The sequence below is a fragment of the Ictalurus furcatus genome, chromosome 12, assembly GCF_023375685.1.
Source record: "Ictalurus furcatus strain D&B chromosome 12, Billie_1.0, whole genome shotgun sequence".
NCBI lineage: Eukaryota > Metazoa > Chordata > Actinopteri > Siluriformes > Ictaluridae > Ictalurus > Ictalurus furcatus.
In genome coordinates, this window is record NC_071266.1 from 23,810,957 (window position 1) to 23,832,634 (window position 21,678).

A 21,678-nucleotide genomic window follows, 5' to 3' on the forward strand; every position below is an offset into this window, starting at 1 on the left:
GCCAATACTTTGTTGATTTGGATGTATGCTTTGGGTCATTGTTGTGCTGAAAGGTGGAATTTCTATTCATCTTCAGCTTACTAGCAGACACCTGAAAGTTTTGCACTAAAATGGATTGATATTTGTAACTATTTCTTATTTCCTCCACCTTGATAAAAGCCCCAGTTCTTGGGGAAGAAAAGCATCCATAAAGCATGATGCTGCCACCACCATGCTTCACCGTAGGTATTGTGTTCTTTGTTGATATGTGTTTTTTTGTTTGTTTTTTTTTTCCACCAAACATACCTTTTGGAATTGGTCTCATCAGAGCATAACATATTTTGCCAGATGGTTTGGGGTGATTTAGTTGGGCTTGGATGTTTGTTGTGAAAAATGGCTTCTGTCTAGCCACACTTCCCCATAGCCCAGACATGTGAAGAATATGAGAGACTGTTGTCACATGCAGAGACTAATCAGTACTTGTCAGATATTCCTGCAGCTCCTTTAATGTTTCCATTGGTCTCTTGACAGCCTCCCTGGTAAGCTTTTGTCTTGTCCTTTTATAAATGGTGAGGTCACTGTGATGTTCCATTTTCTCCACTAGTTGTTGATGGTATTCACTGTGTTCCATGGTACAATTAATGTTTTGCACCCCTCTCCTTGAGACCCTGTACAGGCTTTGTGAGCTCTTTGTGGACCATGGTTTCTCCAGTCAGATTAAACCAAGATGTCAAGCAAATCGTACAGAAACAGCTGGTCTTTATTTGGGGTTAACCAGAATAATTTAATTGATGACAGCTGTACTATGATTACTTTTAAACATGAGATTATATGTGATTGGTTCATTTTGAATACAGTCACATCCCCAATTATAAAAGGGCGTGCATACTTATGCAACACGGTTATTTATTTTTCCCTTTTTTCACCTAAAATGTTTCTGATCTCGGTTCTGTTTTTCACTTCATTTTTATACGTTGTAATTTCACATCGTGGGTGGGAAAAGTTCTGACATAATGTATCTTGGTTTAATTTTTTCCCATTACAAAAACTCGCCATTTTAACAGAGGCGTGTAGACTTTTTATAGCCACTGTATGTTTAGTCAGAGGTTGTATAGACACAGTGTTTCTAGTGGCTTAATTTTATGCTCTTCTCTCACAGTTCAAGGCTGTCTTACTGGCCGGGGTTTAAAGAATTAAAACCTTCAGAACCGTAATTTAATCTCTGAAGGTGGGGAATGAGAGAAAGCTTACTGTAGTGTAATAATTTCGAGCAAGAGGTTCGTTAAAGCAAGTCCCTGAGTGAAAAGGTTTTATAACAATGGCTGAAAAGCCCTTATTTTTAATTATTTTTAACTGTCAAGGTAAAACATCCAAAGATGACATTTATATGCAACAGCCAGGAGACATTTATAAATAAATATAGAGATTTTGTAAAAAAAAAAAAAAAAAAAAAAAAAATTGCAGCACATACAAAAAGTTTCCAGGGAAACAAGATGTTTCAGAAAAAGTCCTTCATTAGAAGTTAGAAAAGCTCTTCTGAAGCTGTAAGAGGTGAAAGCAGTTCATATTAATAATCTGTATGATCAATAATTACAGTCAAGTTGTATTAATAGCGTTCATTATGGAATTGCTAAAGAATACTGATATAGAGTGTAAAATTATAAATGATTATAGATGTGACCCTCTAAGGGCCTTCTAAATGTGCATTCACTTTTTACACAGCTATATGGATAGATACATTCTTCATTCTCACAGTCCTACTGGTAATAAGTGTCATAAGCCGTTTTCTCAAATCCAGGCAGATCTGAGGGCTTATAATCAAAGCTTACGTCTGAGCAAAATAGATACAAACAAATGTGAATCTAAATCACTCTAATGCTTTATACTACACTACATTCTGAAGGGGTATTTAACAGTATAAAGGCCATAGATAGTAATATTTATATAGTAGAATGTAAATCAATCTCACCTATATTTTCTTGAGATTTGGACTTTTGGTTGTATCTGGAGTTAGGTACAACCATGTAGGTATCATAAATTTGTGCAAAATAAATTAATTAATTAAAATCCACTGGATAGATATCTAACTAAATGCATCATATGTCCCCCCGCCCCAGTACAGCTACATTATTGGCTTCAACCAGGATATGTCCCTGTCATTTGAATCTCTAATCTATTTAAGTGTTTGTTTTTTAAAACTTAACTACATTGCTGGAAATCACAATTAAGCATTATCAAATTATTATAATAATTAAGCTGTTATTATTATTAGCTTTTTTTTTTGTATCATCACTTGAACTGAATGGGTTGAATCAAACAACAATAGTTCAGAAAAATTCCCCCTAATTTGGTTTCAGACAGTTTCCACCCCCGAGCTTTCGCCTATCATATGACGGCTACTAATAAAGGAGGATGAAGTCTAGCGTGTACTTCCTCCAAGAAACATGTGACAAAACTGCTGCTCATGCTGTGTCACAGGGCAGCCTAACACATGGAGGAAATCTCCCATTTTCCACACGCATAAACTCACAGACACCCATGATTGCCTACTGTGATTGACAGAGGAGAGAGAGAGTATTCTATCCCTCCCACCAATTTTGACCACAGCCTATTTTGTTCTCTTGGACTGCAATCTTGAAAGAACAGGGCAGAAACGTTTTTTGTTGCTCCACCTGGACACACCAACCACTATGAACGGTCATAAATGTTGTAAGTTTGAATCTCGGCAATGCCACAGTTGCCCATGGCCGGGAGTCAGAGGAACAAAATTTGGTGTGCTGTATGAGTGGGAAGCAAAATCGTACTCCCTGTCAATATAGCGCTTTCCCTGGTGTTATGTTGCCCTGTAATAATGTCTGTAATGCTGCTTTGTGACAATATCCATTGTTAAAAGCACTATATATGTAAATATAATTGAAATGAAAATTGTTTTCATGAACTACTGAAGGCTAAGAGCAGTCCTCAAACCAAAGAATCAAGGATATGCGCTGCGGCTGCTGCTTACGTGCTGTTTCTTGAGAAGATGCTGCGATAACCCAAGCATGGTATTGAATTACACGGTTGTCATGTTATTAATTTATCATACAGTTCCACTGCTGATAATATATGGACAATAAACTCTCATTATCTGACTCTCTGTCCTGCTTTCATGACATGTAGCTCCATGCAGACATGTCGAAATATCAGGAAACAGTCAGTTCGTGTGTGTGTGTGTGTGTGTGTGTGTGTGTAAGACACCTATGTTTCTTGGTGTCTGAAAAGCCAGCAGAATGTATGTACAAAGTATTTCTCTGTTCATGTAGTGTATAATTGAACATTTACTCTTCACTTCCCCCTTCCTCGAATAACACAACTAAACGTTATGAGTCAATCCAGTGTAACAAGGAGTGATGGAGAACAGACAGTCCCTCCCTCATGGAAATAGACGTGAGATGAAACCCACGCCAGTCCTGCCTCAGTGTGACTGAAGTAACTCATTCGTACAGTCTCAGTGCTGCGAATGATTGATGGTGTTCTCTGTGCAGGATGGCAAAGTGTTCCTGACTGCATTAACAGCGAGGGACTTTATTTAATCCCACGTCTCTATTTGGAAAAGGGACAATGACATCATATCGGATCAGTCACTATGAATCATCAGGTTTGCATTAAAGAGGTGCATTATTATTCCCACTTAGGACCGTCTTTGCAGATGCTATGCTTAGTCATGTGCGCTGGAACAAACAGGGACGGGCAGCAGTTTCAGACTGCGAAATTATTTTCTCACAGAGTGCAAAACCTGGCTGGCAAAACCAATTAAAACAACCTTCTTAGACTGGGAGCAGGGTATGGCATTGCATTTAGCGAGAGAGCTGTGCAGTTCATCCAGCCACTGATTGTTATTGTAAATATATATATATATATAAATATATATACATACATACACACACACACACACACACACTTTAAATAAAATATGAACTAATTCTCATGTGTGCTCACAGTTTGTAACTAAACAAATCCTCTAAACGAAGATTCTGTCACTTCTTGATGTTTTAGTGAGTCAATGACAGATGCTGTTGTCAATTATTAAAAGAGAAAATCACAGAGCAGCCTCCCTTGATGATTTGCAATGTTAGTTGGCATTTATTTTAAACACTAGCTGAGATTTTTATTCTATTTAAATGTAACTGAATGGTTGTCTATAATAATTATAATAATAATAATAATAATAATAATAATAATAATATCCAAATTGATTCATGAGGTGTGTGCTTCAAAATGATATGAATATGACTAGTGGAAGTAGAATACCCATCTCTCACGATTCACAAGAAGCCATAACACAATGTCCAATTTCCTCAAAGCAGTTAAGCTCCTTGGACAAAAAATTCGTCACATGTGTCATTTCTTTCTTAATAGTTGGTTCCGCCTCTCCTAACAGCGCCAGTCCTGTGTCTGCATCATTGTCTTGAGAGAGTTCCTGTCAATTTTAGCCCACTCCTCCATTGTCTGGGTGCAATTCAGCTGGAGTTTGTGACCTGCTTCAGTGTTAGAAAACTTCACAGTTACACACATGTACACAATTGCACAAGTTGTTACTATAGAAGGAATAATGTATTTGAACAAATGCATTAATGTAAACCTGTGAGTTGTCTTGCAGTCAGAAATATGATCAGAGCTAATGCTTATAAGTAATTAATCAACACCATTTCACCAATCAGATTTGAAAACCCACCCGTCTCCTTTACCAACAGTTTAACAATCCCGGTGCTAATTAGTATATCTTTATCTTACATTTACGTACCAGGTTACTTGTATCTAGGATTCCTAGTCTGATACAATTCACAGTGTCAGCGTTTCCTGCTGAGTCATGGTTCCTCCTAAAAATTTCATGTCACCTTCATCTTATGGAGTTTTCCCTTGAAACTGTTGTCTTTGGTTTGATTACTAAGTACCTGAGGCACTGATATCTACACCAATCTGCCATAACATTAAAACCATGGACATGACTATGACGTGAATAACATTGATAATCTCATTACGGTGGCACCTGTCAAGGGGTGGGATATATTAGGAAGAACAGTCAGTTCTTGAAGTTTATGTGTTGGAAGCAGAAAAAATGGGCAAGCATAAGGATCTGAGTGACTTTGACAAGGGCCAAATTCTGATGGCTAGACGACTGGGTTAGAGTATCTCCAAAACGGCAAGTCTTGTCGAGTGCTCATGGTATTCATTGGTTAGTACCTAGCATCAGAACCGGAGCAATGAGCAGTGGAAGAAGGTGGCCTGGTCTGATGAATCACATTTTCTTTTCCATCATGTGGACGGCTGGGTGCGTGTGCGTCACTTACCTAGGGAAGAGATGGTACCAGGATGTACTATGGGAGGAAGGCAAGCCGAGGCAGTGTGATGCTCTGGGCAATGTTCTGCTGGGAAACCTTGGGTCCTGGCATTCATGTGTATGTTACTTTTAGACGTACCACCTACCTAAACATTGTTGTACACCCCTTCATGGCAATGGTATTCCCTAATGGCAGTGGTCTCTTTCAGCAGGATAATGCACCCTGCCACACTGCAAAAAATTGTTCAGGAATGGTTTGAGGAACATGACAAAGAATTCAAGGTGTTGACTTGGCCTCCAAATTCCCTAGATCTCAATCCAATAGAGCATCTGTGGGATGACCTGGACAAACAAGGCTGATCCATGGGGGCCGTACCTTGCAAATTACAGGACTTTAAATTAAAGGATCACACTATTAGGCAGGTGGTTTTAATGTTATGATTGATTGGTGTATATAGTATCTGCTTTAAGTCACTTGAATTTTAAGGAATTTTTTTTTTTTTTACAAGTTTTAATTTATTTAAGAATGTGTCACACCTTTACGCCAGTAAAACATTATCAATCATGCACACATCTTAGCAAATTATCTGTATCTGACAGCACAAAACTGGCTGTGCCAAGTTTCTCATTAAATTTGGCAGCATTGGCCTCCACTGACAATGCTGCTAAAATGGACAATGTTAATTAAAGGCAGTGGACACGGAGTTTAGGGGAATCAGAGGCTACTAAAGGACATGCTGAATCAAAAGCGCCTGAATAATCCTGCTGTTCGCAGACAAAAAGCAAGTCATGTAAGTGCTGTTGTTGAATCTTCAAGGCTTAGATATTAAATAAAATGCTAAAAGAAATTATTTTGTGGTAGCACAAAGGCTCTCATTAGAAGAAAACCACACAAGCCATACAATGAATAACAAGGGAGGAAAAAATAGAAAGAAAGACTGCACTATCAAAGCACAACACTGTGAGTGATTTTTTTTATACTAGAATGAAATGCACGTATATAAAAGTAAATGCATCAGACAGATCAATGAGTAAAGCTAAGTCACATTCAAAAGCCTTTCACTTCAGATTGATGCTAGTTATCAGGGCATCTTCGACTTTTCCTACAACTCAAAAAGTGTATGTGTACATGCAAGGATAAACTGATGTAACCTTTGAGTGAAAATCACCGAGCACACATTCCTCGCTCACTCCTCCTCCCAACAAGTACTGTGGCCTCTCACGGTTGGGACAGGCAGAACACAGATACTTGGCAGGTGCCAAAATGCAGGTGAAGGGGTATTGAGCATATGCGTGTGGGTTGCTGTCTTTCCGGAGTGGGGCACGACAAGCAGGCTGGAGCTGCTGTGAGGTGGGACCCAGGAGGCCTGGCAGAGGTTGAGGGAGCCAGCGAGAGGCACAGCGCAGCCAGGGAGTTTCTCCTTTGAGATTGGCATTGTCATTGTTGTCATCTGCGTCTAAAAAAAGAGAGGGAGAGATGAATTACTAGCTGTGTTTGCAAAGAATTAGCTCACCACGCCATCTCTGCTGTGCCCTTTTATAGCCTCTTCTCACAAACAGTGAGGAGAAGCCACTCTAATCAGCCACTGCCAGCCATGTGTGTTTCTGCTGCCCCACTTTGCAGCCATGTGCGCTCTTGCTGTTCAAAACAACCGGACAGTGCCAGTTCAGCACCCTGCCAGTAGTTGCGTAAGGAGCGGGCTGCATGTTGTTTGTGTGGGCTGCAGGCCCGCCATCACAGTACCCCCCCCTCAGTTCTGAGCCTACTGTCAGTGTGGGTTGAGCCCAGAGGGCATACCTTCTTGATAGGCCATTGGTATTTACATGTTGGGCCCCCGCCCATTATATACGTGCAACATGCTGGACCTGGAAAAAGAAGTTCTGCAGGGAGAGGAACCACCGGGTCACCCTGGTGTTTGAGTCTTTGGCCCGGGTCATCCACTGTAGAGGGCCATGGTCGGTTACCAGGGTAAAGTGTTGTCCTGCCAGATAATATCGAAGTACCTCTATGGCCCACTTTATTGCGAGGGCTTCTTGTTCCATGTCGGCATACTTCCATTCGTCTGGGGTCAATTTTCTGCTGACATAGAGGACCGGGTGCTCTTCACTGTTGAAGGTTTGGGACAGGATGGCCCCCAGTCCTGTCTTGGAAGCATCTATGTGTACGGTGAAAAGTAGCGAGAACTCAGCATTCCGGGGGACAGGTGAGCTGGTGAGGGTTTGTTTAAGCCTGGAACGCCTGCTCTGCTTGCTCAGTCCACTGCACCTGATTGACCTTTAAACAAGTTGGCCTTTCCGATGCGGTGCCCCAGGTACTGGGCTACCCCAGGTGGCATTTCTTAGGCTTGGCCATAAGCCTGGGCTTCCAGAGGCTTCTGAGTACTTCCCCGAGGTGATAGAGGTGGCCCAGGTGGATGTGTGTATGATGACATCTTCCAAGTATGGGGTGGCGGACTGGTGGTGTGGCCTCAGGATGATATCCATTAAGCACTGGAAAGTGGCTGCCGCTCTGTGGAGGCCGAAGGGGAGAACTAGGTACTGCCAGTGGCCGCTGGCTGTGCAAAGGTGGTTTTGCCCTTTGCGTCTCGTGCCAGGGTGACCTGCCAGTAGCCCTTCATTAGGTCTAGGGTGGAGATGAACAGGGCTCTCACCAGACACTCTTATCAGGTTGTTGAGGAAGTGGGTAGCTGTTGAACTTGGAGACTTGGTTGAGCCTCCGGAAGTCGCAGCAAAGACAGGAGCTTCTATCTGTGCTTCGGGACCACCACGATGGGGCTGGACCAGGGACGGGCAGATTCTTCAATGATCCCTTCCCGTAACATGTGGTTGACTTCCTCCTCAATAGTTTGATGGCGAGCCTCTGGGAAACGGTAGTTAGCCGCTGTCTGATCACCACCCCGGTCGCATTTTGATCTCATGCTGGACCAGGTGGATCAGGTCTGGGGTGGATGAGAAGATGTTGGCGAACTGGTCCACCAGCTCCATCAACTTTTGGCACTGGGTAAGCTCTCCCCCTCTAAGGTACACTAATTGAGCTCTGAGGGGACAACAGTAAAGGCCGAAAGTGCTGGGGCAGGCTGGACCCATTTTTTTAGCAGGTTAATATGGTATAATTGGGTGCCTACATGCATACCAGGCTGTTGCAGGTGGTAGTTCACTGGGCCAACCCTCTCAAGGACTGTTTAGTGGCCCTGCCAACAGGCCAGGAACTTACAGGTGGCATTCGGGAGCAGCCGAAGTACCTGGTTGCCTGGATGGTCAGGGCTGAGCTGGTCGGTTGTAGGCCCACTGCTGTCCTTGCTGGGCAGCCTCCTTGTGCTCTTGGACAATGGGGGAGACCCGGTCGATCTGCTCCTGCATTACTTGTATATAGTCAACCAGGGACCGGAACAGAGAGGGCTGTTCTTCCCAAGCTTCTCGGGCCACATCCAACAGTCCTCGAGGTCGCCACCCAAAGAGAAGTTCAAAGAGGGTGAACCCAGTGGATGCTTGTGGAATCTCTCGGATGTAGAATAGGCCATTGGACACCAGGAAGTAGGTGACTGGGAGATGCTGTCCTGGTTGCTGGTCGATGCCATCAATCAGTCACACCTGGCCCCATCTGTGCCACAGTCAGTCATCCTCCTTTTGTTTGCACCCGAGGGTCACCTCCCAAGTGACCTGATGAAACACAGAGGAGACTGAGTTAGAGTGTGTGAATGTCTCACTTGAGGAGGACTGTCCAGTGGCATCCTTGTCTCGTTGAGTCATGTAGGCCAGCTGGACCCTGTCTGTGGCGGTGGGCTTCTTCCTCTGGCATCAGTGGCAGATACTTCTCGGGGTTGGTTGCGTGGGAAACCCTGGCCAGTTCTGTCCGAGCAGAAGTGGCACCAGGAGCTCAGAGATCAGACTGACGAGGAGTGGCCAGTTGCCGATCAGTTAGGAGACAGTGACTTCTGTGGCAGGGACCTCCCAGATGTCTCCGTGGACGCAAGACACCAAGAGGTACCCCATGAGCTCAGGCAGCTGGTCAAGGGCAGTCAGGCAGGCCAGGGTTACTGTGCTTCCCGAATTGAGGAATTGTGACCTCTTTTCTGTTCACCCTTATGGCCATGGTCTGGAAGTAATGCAGCATGGAGAGTACAACCTGCTAGCCAGGGCTTGACAACACATTGCAGTGAGGCCAGGTCCGGCTCGGTGGGCATGGGCTCATACCAGGGTGTCCCATAGGTGGGGCAGCTTTCCTGCAGTCTCCCCTCCCAATGTAGTATGACCCCCGGTGGATGGTCCCCCCGCTCACCACTTTATCTCAGCACGGACAGGGTACATTTGAGGGCTTCCACCATCTCCCTTCATTCCTCATCCCCACCGCTTTATGCTCTTCGGGCAGCAGAGCTTGCAGGAAGCGATCCATTACGACTTTCTCTCAAATGGTGAGGAGAAGCTGCTCCAATCATCCACTGCCAGCCATGTGTGTTTCTGCCACCCTGCCTCATAGCCATGTGTGCTCTTGCTGTCCAAAACAACCAAAACACACACACACACACACACACACACACACACACACACACAACACGTAGCACACTCCTCATGCAACTGCCGGTGGGGTGCTGAACAGACAGCGCAAGTTCAGCACCCCGCCGGCAGTTGCGCAAGGAGTGTGCTGCGTGTTGTGTGTGTGGGCTGCAGGCCCGCCATCACAGTATGCACTGCTTTTTGTTTGTTTGTTTTTAGCTCGTATCTATATGTTTCTTTCTAGCTTGTTATCTGTATATCCTCCCTAGCTTTTTGTATCTGTTTCTCACTAGCTTGCATCTGTATAAATATTCTGCTATCCTTTTATTAAACTGAATAATTTGCATACAAACCCTGTGTGTGTGTTTGTTCTTCCCAGAAATTTCTGTGTTCAGGTAGCCACAAACTGGACTCAAATTTCTAGCATTTACATTAGCCTCAATAATATTCTAGCAACTGTGAATGTTGACAGCTAGAATATAGCTAACTTTAGTTAACCTGAGCAGCACAATGTAATGTTAGCAAGATTGATGAAACAACATAGCCTACAGCAGTGGTTTCAACCTTTTCAACATCAACAACAACAAAAAAAACCACATCAGATCGGCGCAGTTTGACGACACCGAGGAGGTTAAATATACTGCCTAATGAACAGGCTGGACCTGGTTTCAGACAAAAAACAACAACAGATTGGAAACTAGGAGATTAGAGATGATGAAAATGTCTTTGCATTTCCTCCCTTGTAAAAGACTGTACCATTTACCGGTCATTAAACAGATCAAATTTTCTGTGCACAATTGTTTTTTAACATCCTTTGGCACAGACCATGGTTCTGGATGTGGGTGTGAGCCATGAACATTTATTCTAGACTTTGAATGAATGTGGAAAAACTTTATCTGAGGGCTCAACTAGGATTTTGGAGGGAGTTGATATGGAATATTGAGCTGCCTTCATCGCACAGCAGTGATCGTTTGGTGCTACTGAACAGGAAGTTCAAATCTCTGGTCACAATGGTCATAAAGTGAAACGGATGAGTGCTTGACAAAGACTCCTAGCCCTCAACTGCTCAGCTGTGAACTTGTATTGGAGTCTAACTCATTTGTTATGTAATGTCACTTCAGATAAAAGCATTTGTCAAAGACAGCACAAAAAAGAATCTGTGGATCTTATGGATGAATAAATCTTCAAACCAATTCAAATTAAAAAGCTGAGATTCATTAAAGCCAAAATACCAGCTTCCCATAAGACTGCATTTCTGGCATATTCTGTCACCATCTCTGAAATGAAATGCATTTCCAATTGTCCTCTACAACCTGATATAGACTTGAGTGTGTTATGAAAGTTTTTGCGCCTTTGTGTTTGTAATTGCCGGGCACATTTGGGTTAATTTGTACTTGCTAAAATGTTCATTTCTGATCTTTCTATTCAGTTATTTTTTATTAATTCTGGATTATTCATACTGTGTAGATGGAAGGCATTTATAATTACAGCTAATAAATCATTCACAACGTTTCACAAAGTTTTTTTTTTTCCATAATTAGTTTTGTTCACAATATAAGAGTTAAAGTTTTTAGGACACATATTACATTTCTATCATAAGTAGGGTCAGTTACAGTTAAAATTTTATATTTGGCAGAACATATATAGTTATAGATTGTTCTGCTTTGTTTTATTATACATCATAGTAGTACTATTGTTTATTTATTTATAATCCATTGAAATATTAATTATAACTTAAATAAAAAAATAATTAATTAAAAACAAACTAGGTTTTCTGTTCATTTGGTCCATGTTTCTAGGGAGAAAATGATCAATCCAAGCATACAGAGGTATTAATGATTAAGGTTAAAAGCTTGCTCAAGGACCCAGAAGTATCTCTAGCAGTGCTAAGATTTGACCTCACAACTTTCTGGTCATGAGGAATGTGTAAAGGACAATAGACATTGGACGCTTATTAATTTCCTTTTACTTAATTCTGACAGTACAGAAGTACTTGTACTAGGCCACATCCAACTAGAAATAAGCGTTCTGATTACATAGTTACTCTGGATGGTCTTTCTGTTTCGTTGTGTGCAGCAGTAAAAGACCTTGGTGTGATTATTGACTCCAGTCTATCATTTGACGCTTATGTAGATAATATTGCTAGGATAGCCTTCTTTCATCTCAGAAATATTTCTAAGATAAGAAATATAATGTCACATGATGCAGAAATATTAGTTCATGCTTTCTTCACCTCTAGGCTGGATTATTGTAATGCCTTACTGTCTGGATGTTCCAGTAGGAGCATAAACAAGCTCCAGTTAGTCCAGAATGCAGCTGCTAGAGTCCTAACTAGAACCAGAAGATATGACCACATCACCCCGATCTTATCCACACTGCATTTGGATCCCAGTAAAATTTCGTACTGATTGTAAAATACTACTACTAACCTATAAAAGCACTGAATGGTCTTGCACCACAATACCTGAGCGAACTTTTGGTCTTTTATGATCTGCCACGCCTACTAAGATCAAAAGGTGCAAGCTGTTTGTTGGTACTTCGAATATTGAAGGCTACAGAAGGGGGAAGAGCTTTCTCTTATAAAGCCCCACAGTTATGGAACGGTCTTCCAATTAGTGTTCGGGACTCAGACACAGTCTCAGTGTTTAAGTCCAGGATGAAAACATTTCTTTACTTAAGCTTACCAAGAATAGTCTTTCTTTTATGCAAAGTACACAGTCTTATCCATTACGGGATAGTAAGTATACCTAACAATCTCTCCCTCTCTTTATTAAAAATAATAAACAATCTCTCCTTCTGTCGAGCCACACATGATTTTATGGAGATACCAGTGATCCTGACCCTTTCTGCTCTCCGGACCTGCCAGATCCCTCCGGGTGCCCTACCTCTGGATGGAGCGCTCATCAACTGGAGGCTACATTCTGCCACTGTGGATGACTCCAAGAAGTGCAGCCTGGAAATTGCTGAGGATTCTGCCACTTGAAGTACCATGGAAATGGTTTTGGACCTCAATTCCACATGGACATTCTTACTGTGGTTGCTGGGACTACGGTTGCTGCGATGGCCTTAGGACTGCGATTACCACATACAGTTCTGCACTCAGGTCTCCTTTAGTGAACAGTGGACTAGTTCAACAAACAGACTTCATATAAAAACCATAATGAACTTTCTTTTACTTTCACACTATCCGTTATTACCCAGATGTGGACGGGTTCCCTTCTGAGTCTGGTTCCTCTCAATGTTTCTTCCTCATATCATCTTAGGGAGTTTTTCCTCACCACCGGCTCGCTCAATAGGGATAAAATCACACACTTAAAATCTCTATCCTGTGTTTATATGTTTCTGTAAAGCTGCTTTGAGACAATGTCCATTGTTAAAAGTGATCTACAAATAAAATTGAATTGAATTGATGAGAAGTGTCAGGAGAGAATGAATTACAGTAACATGAAGGCTATGGTAACTTAAATAACCACTCTATACAACTGTGGGGAGCAGAAAAGCATTTCAGAATGCACAGCCAAGAACAGAAATTTGAGACTACTCAAACTCACCCAAACTGGACGGTTAAAGAATAAACAAAAAAAAGTTGATAGATAGATAGATAGAGCAATAGATCGATAGATTTGTTAAATGGAGATATATAGATGTGTATCATCAGGAACTCCACTAGTGGAAAGCTAAATATACATTTCAACTGTTGTCTTACCATTTTCTGAGATAAAATGTTCACCATGTTTGTTTCCAGTTAGAAACCCAGGTCTTCCACTTTAACACATTCAGACTACCTGAATATTTGATCTCTCCCTTCTGCCAAACCTGCACTTTCTCCTGACTAGCACATTTCCCTCCATTACTTTTGACCACTAATGCACCCTTCTTTCAGAAGATGTGCCACTTTCTGTCTTCTCAATATTTTTCTCTTCAGGACAATGTGAAGTGTAGTTATAATGTACTAAATCACTGTGCCTTATTACATTCTTGTTATGTACCAGGAGACATAATATATTTGAACTAGAAATAGACAGCCTTGCATTTACCTGTGTATTTTTAAAATAATAATAATAATAATAATAATAAAAAAAAAGAGCCAGGTCTGTAAATCTGCTAATAAAAAAAGTTAAAGTAATCCTCAAAAGTTCAGAGCTTTTACAAACGAAGCAGAAGACACAATGTGTTTTCGTGGGACAGAGGTTTTTGTGATTTAAAATAATGTTTTAAAGGTGCACTTAGCGTATCTCAGTATATTTCTTCTTCATCCTGCTTACCTTGCTCTTTCGAATAAGGAACATTTTTATTTCCATCATGTTTGGCCACTAATGCTGCCTTATTTCAACAGATCTCTAACCTTTCTCTGGTTTTTATCCCTTTATCCTCAGTAATTGTATGAGTAGTCATCGTATTGGAAATTATTCCTTTAGGACAGGATACTTTCCATGGTCTCAGGTCCCATCGGTCCGATGCTAATTAAAATGACTAATATGCCACCTCTGAAATTCAGTCAACAGTAACTTCTTTGTCAAAGTGTAACACTCGATGTGACATAAAAATAAAAACATTTTAAAAAAACTATATAAGTAATAGTAATTAAAAGATGGAATATCCATTATATATAAGCAAGAGTGGGTCTCACAGCAGTCCTGAAAATGCAATGTGCTGCACTTTTATGTCTTTAGGTACAAGCAAATACCTGATATGTTGAATCAGTTGTATTTAGGAAAAACACAAAAATAGACATTATCCACCGTGTCTAGTTAGTGTAGTTAGAACCTCAAGCATTCCAAGATGTCTTCCATCCAATCATTTTCTTTACTGCTTATCCTACACAGGGCCACGAGGAACCTAGAGTCTATCCCAGGGGACTCAGGGCACAAGGCGGGGGACACCTGGGACGGGTTGCCAAGCATCACACGCACACTCACACACCTATTAACACACTTTGGACAATTTATTGATGCCAACCAGCCTACAACACATGTCATCTTGCTACCACCAGATGAACTGATTACATTCTGGAATTGATTCAAGCATGCTAAAGGTATATTTTAAGGGTATTTGAGGCATACAAATTAGCATCAAGAAGTACCAGACTTGTTAGTGGTAAGGGCATCCCTGTCAATGCCTTTAGCATTGGGTCCATTTTATGCTTGACATGTACAACCACAGTAGACATCTTGTTTTCACAACGTCACAAGATTAAAAACGTTACACTAGACATTGCAGACACGTAATCTTCTTGGGCAACCTGATTTCATGAGAAAAGTAGAGTAACCAGGGCAATGTGGTTGGCTTTTGTTCTATTTATTCACTATAAAGCAATGTGAAGTAGTATTATATGGATCTGGAGCCAATTCCAGTAACGTTGAGTGCAAAGCAAGAGAATTCACTCCGGATGGGACACCAGTCCATCGCAGAGACCACCATTTACATTTCCATCAAAATCAATATACTAGAGGTCAGCTCCATTTGCCATTCTCATAGACCATAAGTAACGAATCTTCACTCCCATGTGCTCTCCTTGCCTAATTTCATCTGTGATGTTATACCGTTTGCCTGCTACTGTAAGGCTAGCTGGGTACACCTCACTCATATCCTTCACCGGATCAGTGTGTTATAAGTAACACCTTTAGTTTCCTGGACATTCCTACCGAGACAGTATGGACACCTGTCCAAGTGTAGTAAGAACTAATTTTAGTGTTTATTGTTTGGGGTGAGAAGCACGAAAAGCATTGGGCTTAAAAAAAAACAAAACTATATAAACCTAGTTAAAAACCAGTACAAGTGATCTAATCAAATGCAGCTGTCAGAATAACAAAGTGCATTGCACATACATAGGTGCTCGCCTATTCTGCACAGAAATAACATTTGCATACGTATAGCATTAAGGCATGATTAAATACAGGGACATAAAGCCACTCATGCTGTGTGTAGTACTCATCTCTGAGCATCTTCTTCTAGGGTTAGGGAAAGGCATCCTTTCTGATGGATAATCAGGGGCGCTTGTCCACCACCGAGCGACCTCTCCTCTGCTCTGCTTCCCTCAACTAACATTTATTTACAGCTGAATGAATTACAAAACAACAGCTGAACGAATCAAAAGCTCCAGAGTGTAACACTGAGTTGCGGACCACACACACACACACACACACACACACACACACACACACACACACACACGCACATGCGCGCTCTCTCTCTCTCTCTCTCTCTCTCTCTCTCTCATTGACCCACTCGTTATGCACAGTAGGGCAACTCCAGGTCTGAAACCACCTGCCTAATATTGTGTAGGTCCATCTTGTGCTGCCAGAACAGCTCTGACCCATCAAGGCATGGACTCCACAAGACCTCTGAAGGTGTGCTGTGGTATCTGGCAGCAAGACGTTATCAGCAGAGCCTTTAATTCCTGCAAGTTGCGAGGTGGGGCCTCCATGGATCGTATACACGATCGGCTTGAGATCTAGGGAATTTTGTGGCCAGGTCAACACCTTGAACTCAATGGTTCCTCAAACTATACTTGAACAATTGTTTGCAGTGTGTCAGGGTGCATTATCATGCTGAAAGAGGCCAATGAAATTAGGGAACACCGTTGCCATGAAGGGGTGTACTTGGTCTGCAACAATGTTTAGGTAGGTGGTACATGTCAAAGTAACATCCACATGAATGCCAGGACCCAAGGCTTCCCAGCAGAACATTGCCCAGAGCATCATACCGCCTCTGCCGGCTTCCCTTCTTCCCAAAGTGCATCCTGGTGCCATCTCATTCCCAGGTATGAGACACACATGCACCCGGGCGTCCACATGATGTAAAAGAAATCGTGATTCATCAGACCAGGCCACCTTCTTCCATTGCTCCATGGTCCAGTTCTGATTGCCCGTTGTAGGTGCTTTCAGCAGTGGACAGGAGTCAACTATGACCGGTCTTTTTCAGCAATTTGTGCCACAGTAACTCTTCTGTGGGATCGGACCAGACGGGCTAGCCTTTGCTTACCATGCACATCAGTCAGCCTTGGGCGCCCATGACTCTGTCGCCGGTTCACTAGTTGTCCTTTCTTGGACAACTTTTGGTAGGTACTAACCACTGCATACTGGGAACACCCCACGAGACCTACTGTTTTGGAGATGCTCTGACCCAGTCGTCTAGCCATCACAATTTGGCCCCAATTTGGTCACTCAGATCCTTACGCTTGCCCATTTTCCTGCTTCCAACACATCGACTTTGAAAACTGACTGTTCACTTGCTGTCTAATAAATATATCCCACCCCTTGACAGGTTCCAATATAACAAGATAATCAATGTTATTCACGTCACCTGTCCATGCTTTTAATGTTATGGCTGATTGGTGTATATGGATCCTTTTCTGAATGGGTAAACTCTTTATTGTACAAAATTTCGCACTCTTAAGGACTCTTGAGTAACCCTTAAAGGTTGCATGGAGCTAGGGATAAATTAATTATCCAGTTAACCTTTAAGGAACCCCCAGACACCCTGTCCAGGGTGTACCCCGCCTTGTGCCCGATGCTCCCTGGGATAGGCTCCAGGTTCCGCGTGACCCTGAAAAGGATAAGCGGTATAGAAGATGGATGGATGGATGGAACCCCCAGAAAACCACTTTTTCTAAGAATGTAGGGTAGTGCGTAGTTGAAGGGTTCCTCCAGATGGCAAAGTAGATTTCTAAAGTGGATCTGCTTACAAAACAAAGAGGTTCCTCAAATGTTTTTTGGGCAGTTAATGGATGTACATGGACTGTTTTCTAAAAGAAAGATCACTCATCTGTTGTAGGCTATAAAGTTGAACCTTTAAAACCTTCAAAAAAGCATATATGCTATACATAATTTACTTATATATATATATATATATATAGGGTGCACGGTGGCTCACACCGCCAGGGTCGGGGGTTCGAGTCCCACTGTGGCCCTGTGTGTGCGGAGTTTGCATGTTCTCCCCGTGCTGTGGGGGTTTCCTCCGGCTACTCCAGTTTCCTCCCCCGGTCCAAAGACATGCATGGTAGGTTGATTGGTGTGTCTAAAGTGTCCGTAGTGTATGAATGGGTGTGTGTGGATTGTGTGCCCTGCGATGGATTGGCACCCTGTCCAGGGTGTACCCCGCCTTGTGCCCGATGCTTCCTGGGATAGGCTCCAGGTTTTCCCGTGACCCTGAAAAGGATAAGCGGTATAGAAGATGGATGGATGGATTTTATATATAAATATATATATATATATAAATAAAAGGGTTCTTCAAACATTTTTTGGATGGTTAATGGATCTAATTTACCAAAGTGGTTCTACATGGAACCTTTTCTAAAAGAAAAAAAAAAAACTCATCTTTTGCACGCTTTTAAATAGAACCTCTAAAAGGTTCCCAAAGGGGGACAAAAAAAAAAAACAAACAAACAAAAAAAAAACCCATACATGCTATACAGTAGCCTTTCAGTCAGTCAGTCAGTCAGTCTGTCTGTCTGTCTGTCTGTCTGGGTATAAGGGTTCTTCAAATGTTCTTTGGATGGTTAATAGTTTTAAATGAAAAAAGTGGTTCTAGGTGGAACCTTTTACTAAAAGAAAAAAACCCTTAGATGCTAGAAAGCTTGGCTTTTCTTTCTTTTTCTTTCTTTCCTTCTTGAGAAATATCAATATCCACAATATCAAATCGTTTCAGAAAGTCACTTTCTGAAATCTCGCCACTTTGACGCAAAACCACACTCTGACGTATTCTGGTCTATTCGTTTTAGCTCCAGGATATATCTCTCTCTCTCTCTCTCTCTCTCTCTCTCTCTCTCTCTCTCTTCCCCTAAGTACCTTTTTAGTAATTCCTACGTAACTCATTAGGGAGTGAGTGTGCCACTGTCTCTCCTTTCCTCCCTCCCCCTCACACACATTAGAGCAGCAGTGCACAGTTTATAGGAACTTCACCCGGGTTCAAAAGAAGGCTAAACTCAGTCAGCACCGAGGCTTCAACTCCAGTGAAGGACACCGGGGTCAGCGGAAGAGATTTTGGGAAGACGTGTGCCAAGCACATTTATTTCTTTCGAGCTACTGTATAAAAGCCGTGGCGTGTCTCTGATCAGAGTTAAAAGAGAAAGCAGAGGAACAAGACAGGAGCTCCTTCTTCACAGCATCTCTCTCTCTCCCTCTCTCTCTCAGCCGTCCTCAGCACACCTTCAGGAGGACACTGACTCTGGGACATTTGCTCATTTTTTTTTTTGTACTTCTGCCCCATGATGAAGTTGCTGCTCTCAGTAGTGGTGCTTTTCCTTGCACTAAATGAAGTATTTGCAGAGGAAATGGGTCCAAATGAAGACCAGGATTACTGGGCAAACGGCTCCATAATGCAGGTAAGTGGATTTCCTTTAAAAAAAAAAAAAGAAAAGAAAAGAAAAGAAAGAGAAGAAAGGAAAGAAAGAAATCTATTTTTGTTTTAGTTAGTAAAGGACACCTCTTTATAATAAATAACGTGTTAATTCTGAAACGTTCGTGCAGTATTAAAATTAGTCACAATGTGTAAAAACTTAAATGCCGGATCTTCTACTTTTGTAGCAAATGTAACATTACTGAATTAATAGAACGAACCATTAACCACAACTCCGGCTTAATTAAAGCAATGATCAATAAATGTCAGTAAAATTCCAGCTTGATTAAAGTCAGTGTAAAAGGACTTGTGTCGCTGTCCAGGGCTGAAACAGATCGTTGCTGGTTTTATATTCATTGCACGTCTCCCATTTGACTTTGCACACTGGAAGACAGCCAAGCACTCTCCAAAGAGCTATGAGCATGTTATGAAAATGACAGTGGAAAAAAAAAAGAGAGAGCTGGTCTAATTTGTAAAAATTCAAGCGGGGATTTTTCCCCCACACGCACCTTTCATGCCGAATGATGACCACCAAACGATAAGGGCTAATTAATTGAGCTGTTTGGGATTTTACTCTCTAGGAGTTGTTTAAATGATCCTGATGTGTCTACTGTAAATCAAAACATTACCCACGGATGAGGGGCACTGGAATGGATTTCCACTGGTTCAATTTTTTTTTCCCCTCCTTCACACTATAAAGTCTTTAGCCCTACATTTATCCTTACCATCTCACTTTACACTAATCCAATAACCTTTTCTTCCTAGGATGACTGGCCGATTCAAGCCGATCCCTTCAGAGAGATACTCAGACGGATAACGAGGAAACCTCGGCCACATCAGTTCATCGGTTTAATGGGGAAGCGCTCCTCTGGTAAGATCATTTCATCAGAAAGCTCTCTCGCCCTATCTTCCTCCCTCGTGTCAAACCTTTATAGAGTAAATAAATAGATCAACAAATCCAACAATGATATTATGGATAAAATGCGGCTGCTGGAATGACCAGATGTTCTTTTGGGTTTTTTTTTTTTTGCATGTTTTTACCTCCCAAAAGCTAACACACAGATTACACGAAAAAGTAAGTAATTGTTTATTTGGAGTTTTTTTTTTTTTTTTTTAAAAAAGCTGTTCTTATGTGTGTGTGTGTGTGTGTGTGTTGGGGGGGTGATATTTAAGCTTTATGCAAACTGGACGTATGTGGAACTCACTGGGATAATTTACATTTATTAGACAGGCAACATGAGTATTTACTAAAGTCTTACATCCCTAAAACACACGGGTTTCCTTCTTTTAGAAAAAGGTTTGAGTATCAATTTCGCCAAATTAACTATCCAAAGAATCTTCCTTTTTCCGAATTGGAGGGATGGATGGATGGATAGATAGATAGATAGATAGATAGATAGATAGACATATTAAGATTACTGTTACGGGGTAACAGTACACACACACACACACACACACACACACACAGAGAGCACCTACACAAACACACACACAATGCTATAGGAGCCTCATCAGTGGTGGATCACATTCGCCCTGTTTAATTACAGTGTTCAGTAGCACTTTAGATGCTCCATGTTCTCTATTTCAGTCTCTTCTTTATAACATTTCAGTCTTTCACTGAACTGATCTTAGGCTTCATGTAAAGATCAAGTTAAACCAACATATGAACTTGAATGAATGAGAGGTTTATTATTGTTTATTATTATTATTATTATTATTATTTTGATCAACTGACAAATCCCCCCCACATTTAATTTCCAGGGCATAAAATTAACTCCTTTGTGGGTCTGATGGGTAAAAGAAGCCAAGAGGAACCTGGTATGTATAAAATAATATCATATCCAAACCTTAGTGATAACACCCGTTACTATAGTGTGAGCGAATTTGATCCATTTGTGCAGTTAAGATTTATTTGATGCTATAAAACCCATCCAAGGAAGCGGTACATGTTTCAGTACGCGCTGCATCTGATTACCACTTCATGTGACATTTACAAACAACAGAAAGAAATGCAGTTTTATTCTTTAAATCCATCCCATAAATTATCATTTGGGTCCATAATGTCACATGGGCTCTCCTTTATCCAGTCCAAACTGAAAAAAAAAAGAAAAGTTTATATTTCACCACTAATTAATCTTAATCTACTGTCCATCAGGAATATTTCTTTCTTAATTTAAGAGTTAGAAATAAGCACAGATTGAATTATTATTATTATTATTATTATTATTATTATTATTATTATTTTTAAAGAAACAGGGAAATTCCCTGTTGCAAATTTACAAATCTATTTTGTGGCTGTAGTAGAATTATAAAAGACATTTTTGGACAGGTTTTCATAAACATCTGGCTAGAGAGGGTGATGTATTATACTGTTCACGTTTAGCACGCTTTAGTAGTTTCTATAAGCCATTGCTTTCTGAGTTTCTCAGCGTCACTCATGTTTATCTCCGTCTTTTAGATTCATACGACTGGAGCTTGCTACAGAACTACTATGAAAGGCGCTGACGGACAGCCCGACCTCCATCATGTCTGCTTCATGCTCGGTG

General features: G+C 41.5%; 1 protein-coding gene across 1 annotated transcript; it reads left to right on the top strand.

Moving 5' to 3' along the window:
- Window positions 1-19,001: 19,001 nt before the first annotated feature.
- On the top strand, window positions 19,002-21,678 carry tac1 (tachykinin precursor 1). Its single transcript, XM_053638651.1, has 5 exons — window positions 19,002-19,118; window positions 19,898-20,003; window positions 20,184-20,207; window positions 20,894-20,950; window positions 21,591-21,678. The coding sequence occupies exons 1-5, from the start codon at window positions 19,002-19,004 to the stop codon at window positions 21,635-21,637; spliced, it is 351 nt and encodes a 116-aa protein (XP_053494626.1). The 3' UTR covers window positions 21,638-21,678.

What these genes read in the sequence shown, in the direction of transcription:
- tac1 (XM_053638651.1), top strand. Translation starts at nt 19,002, where the DNA reads ATGATGAAGTTGCTGCTCTCAGTAGTGGTGCTTTTCCTTGCACTAAAT. An exon ending in AATGGGGAAGCGCTCCTCTG is followed by an intron (nt 20,004 to 20,183) that starts GTAAGATCATTT and finishes ACCTCCCAAAAG; the next exon opens with CTAACACACAGATTACACGA. An exon ending in AAGAAGCCAAGAGGAACCTG is followed by an intron (nt 20,951 to 21,590) that starts GTATGTATAAAA and finishes TCCGTCTTTTAG; the next exon opens with ATTCATACGACTGGAGCTTG.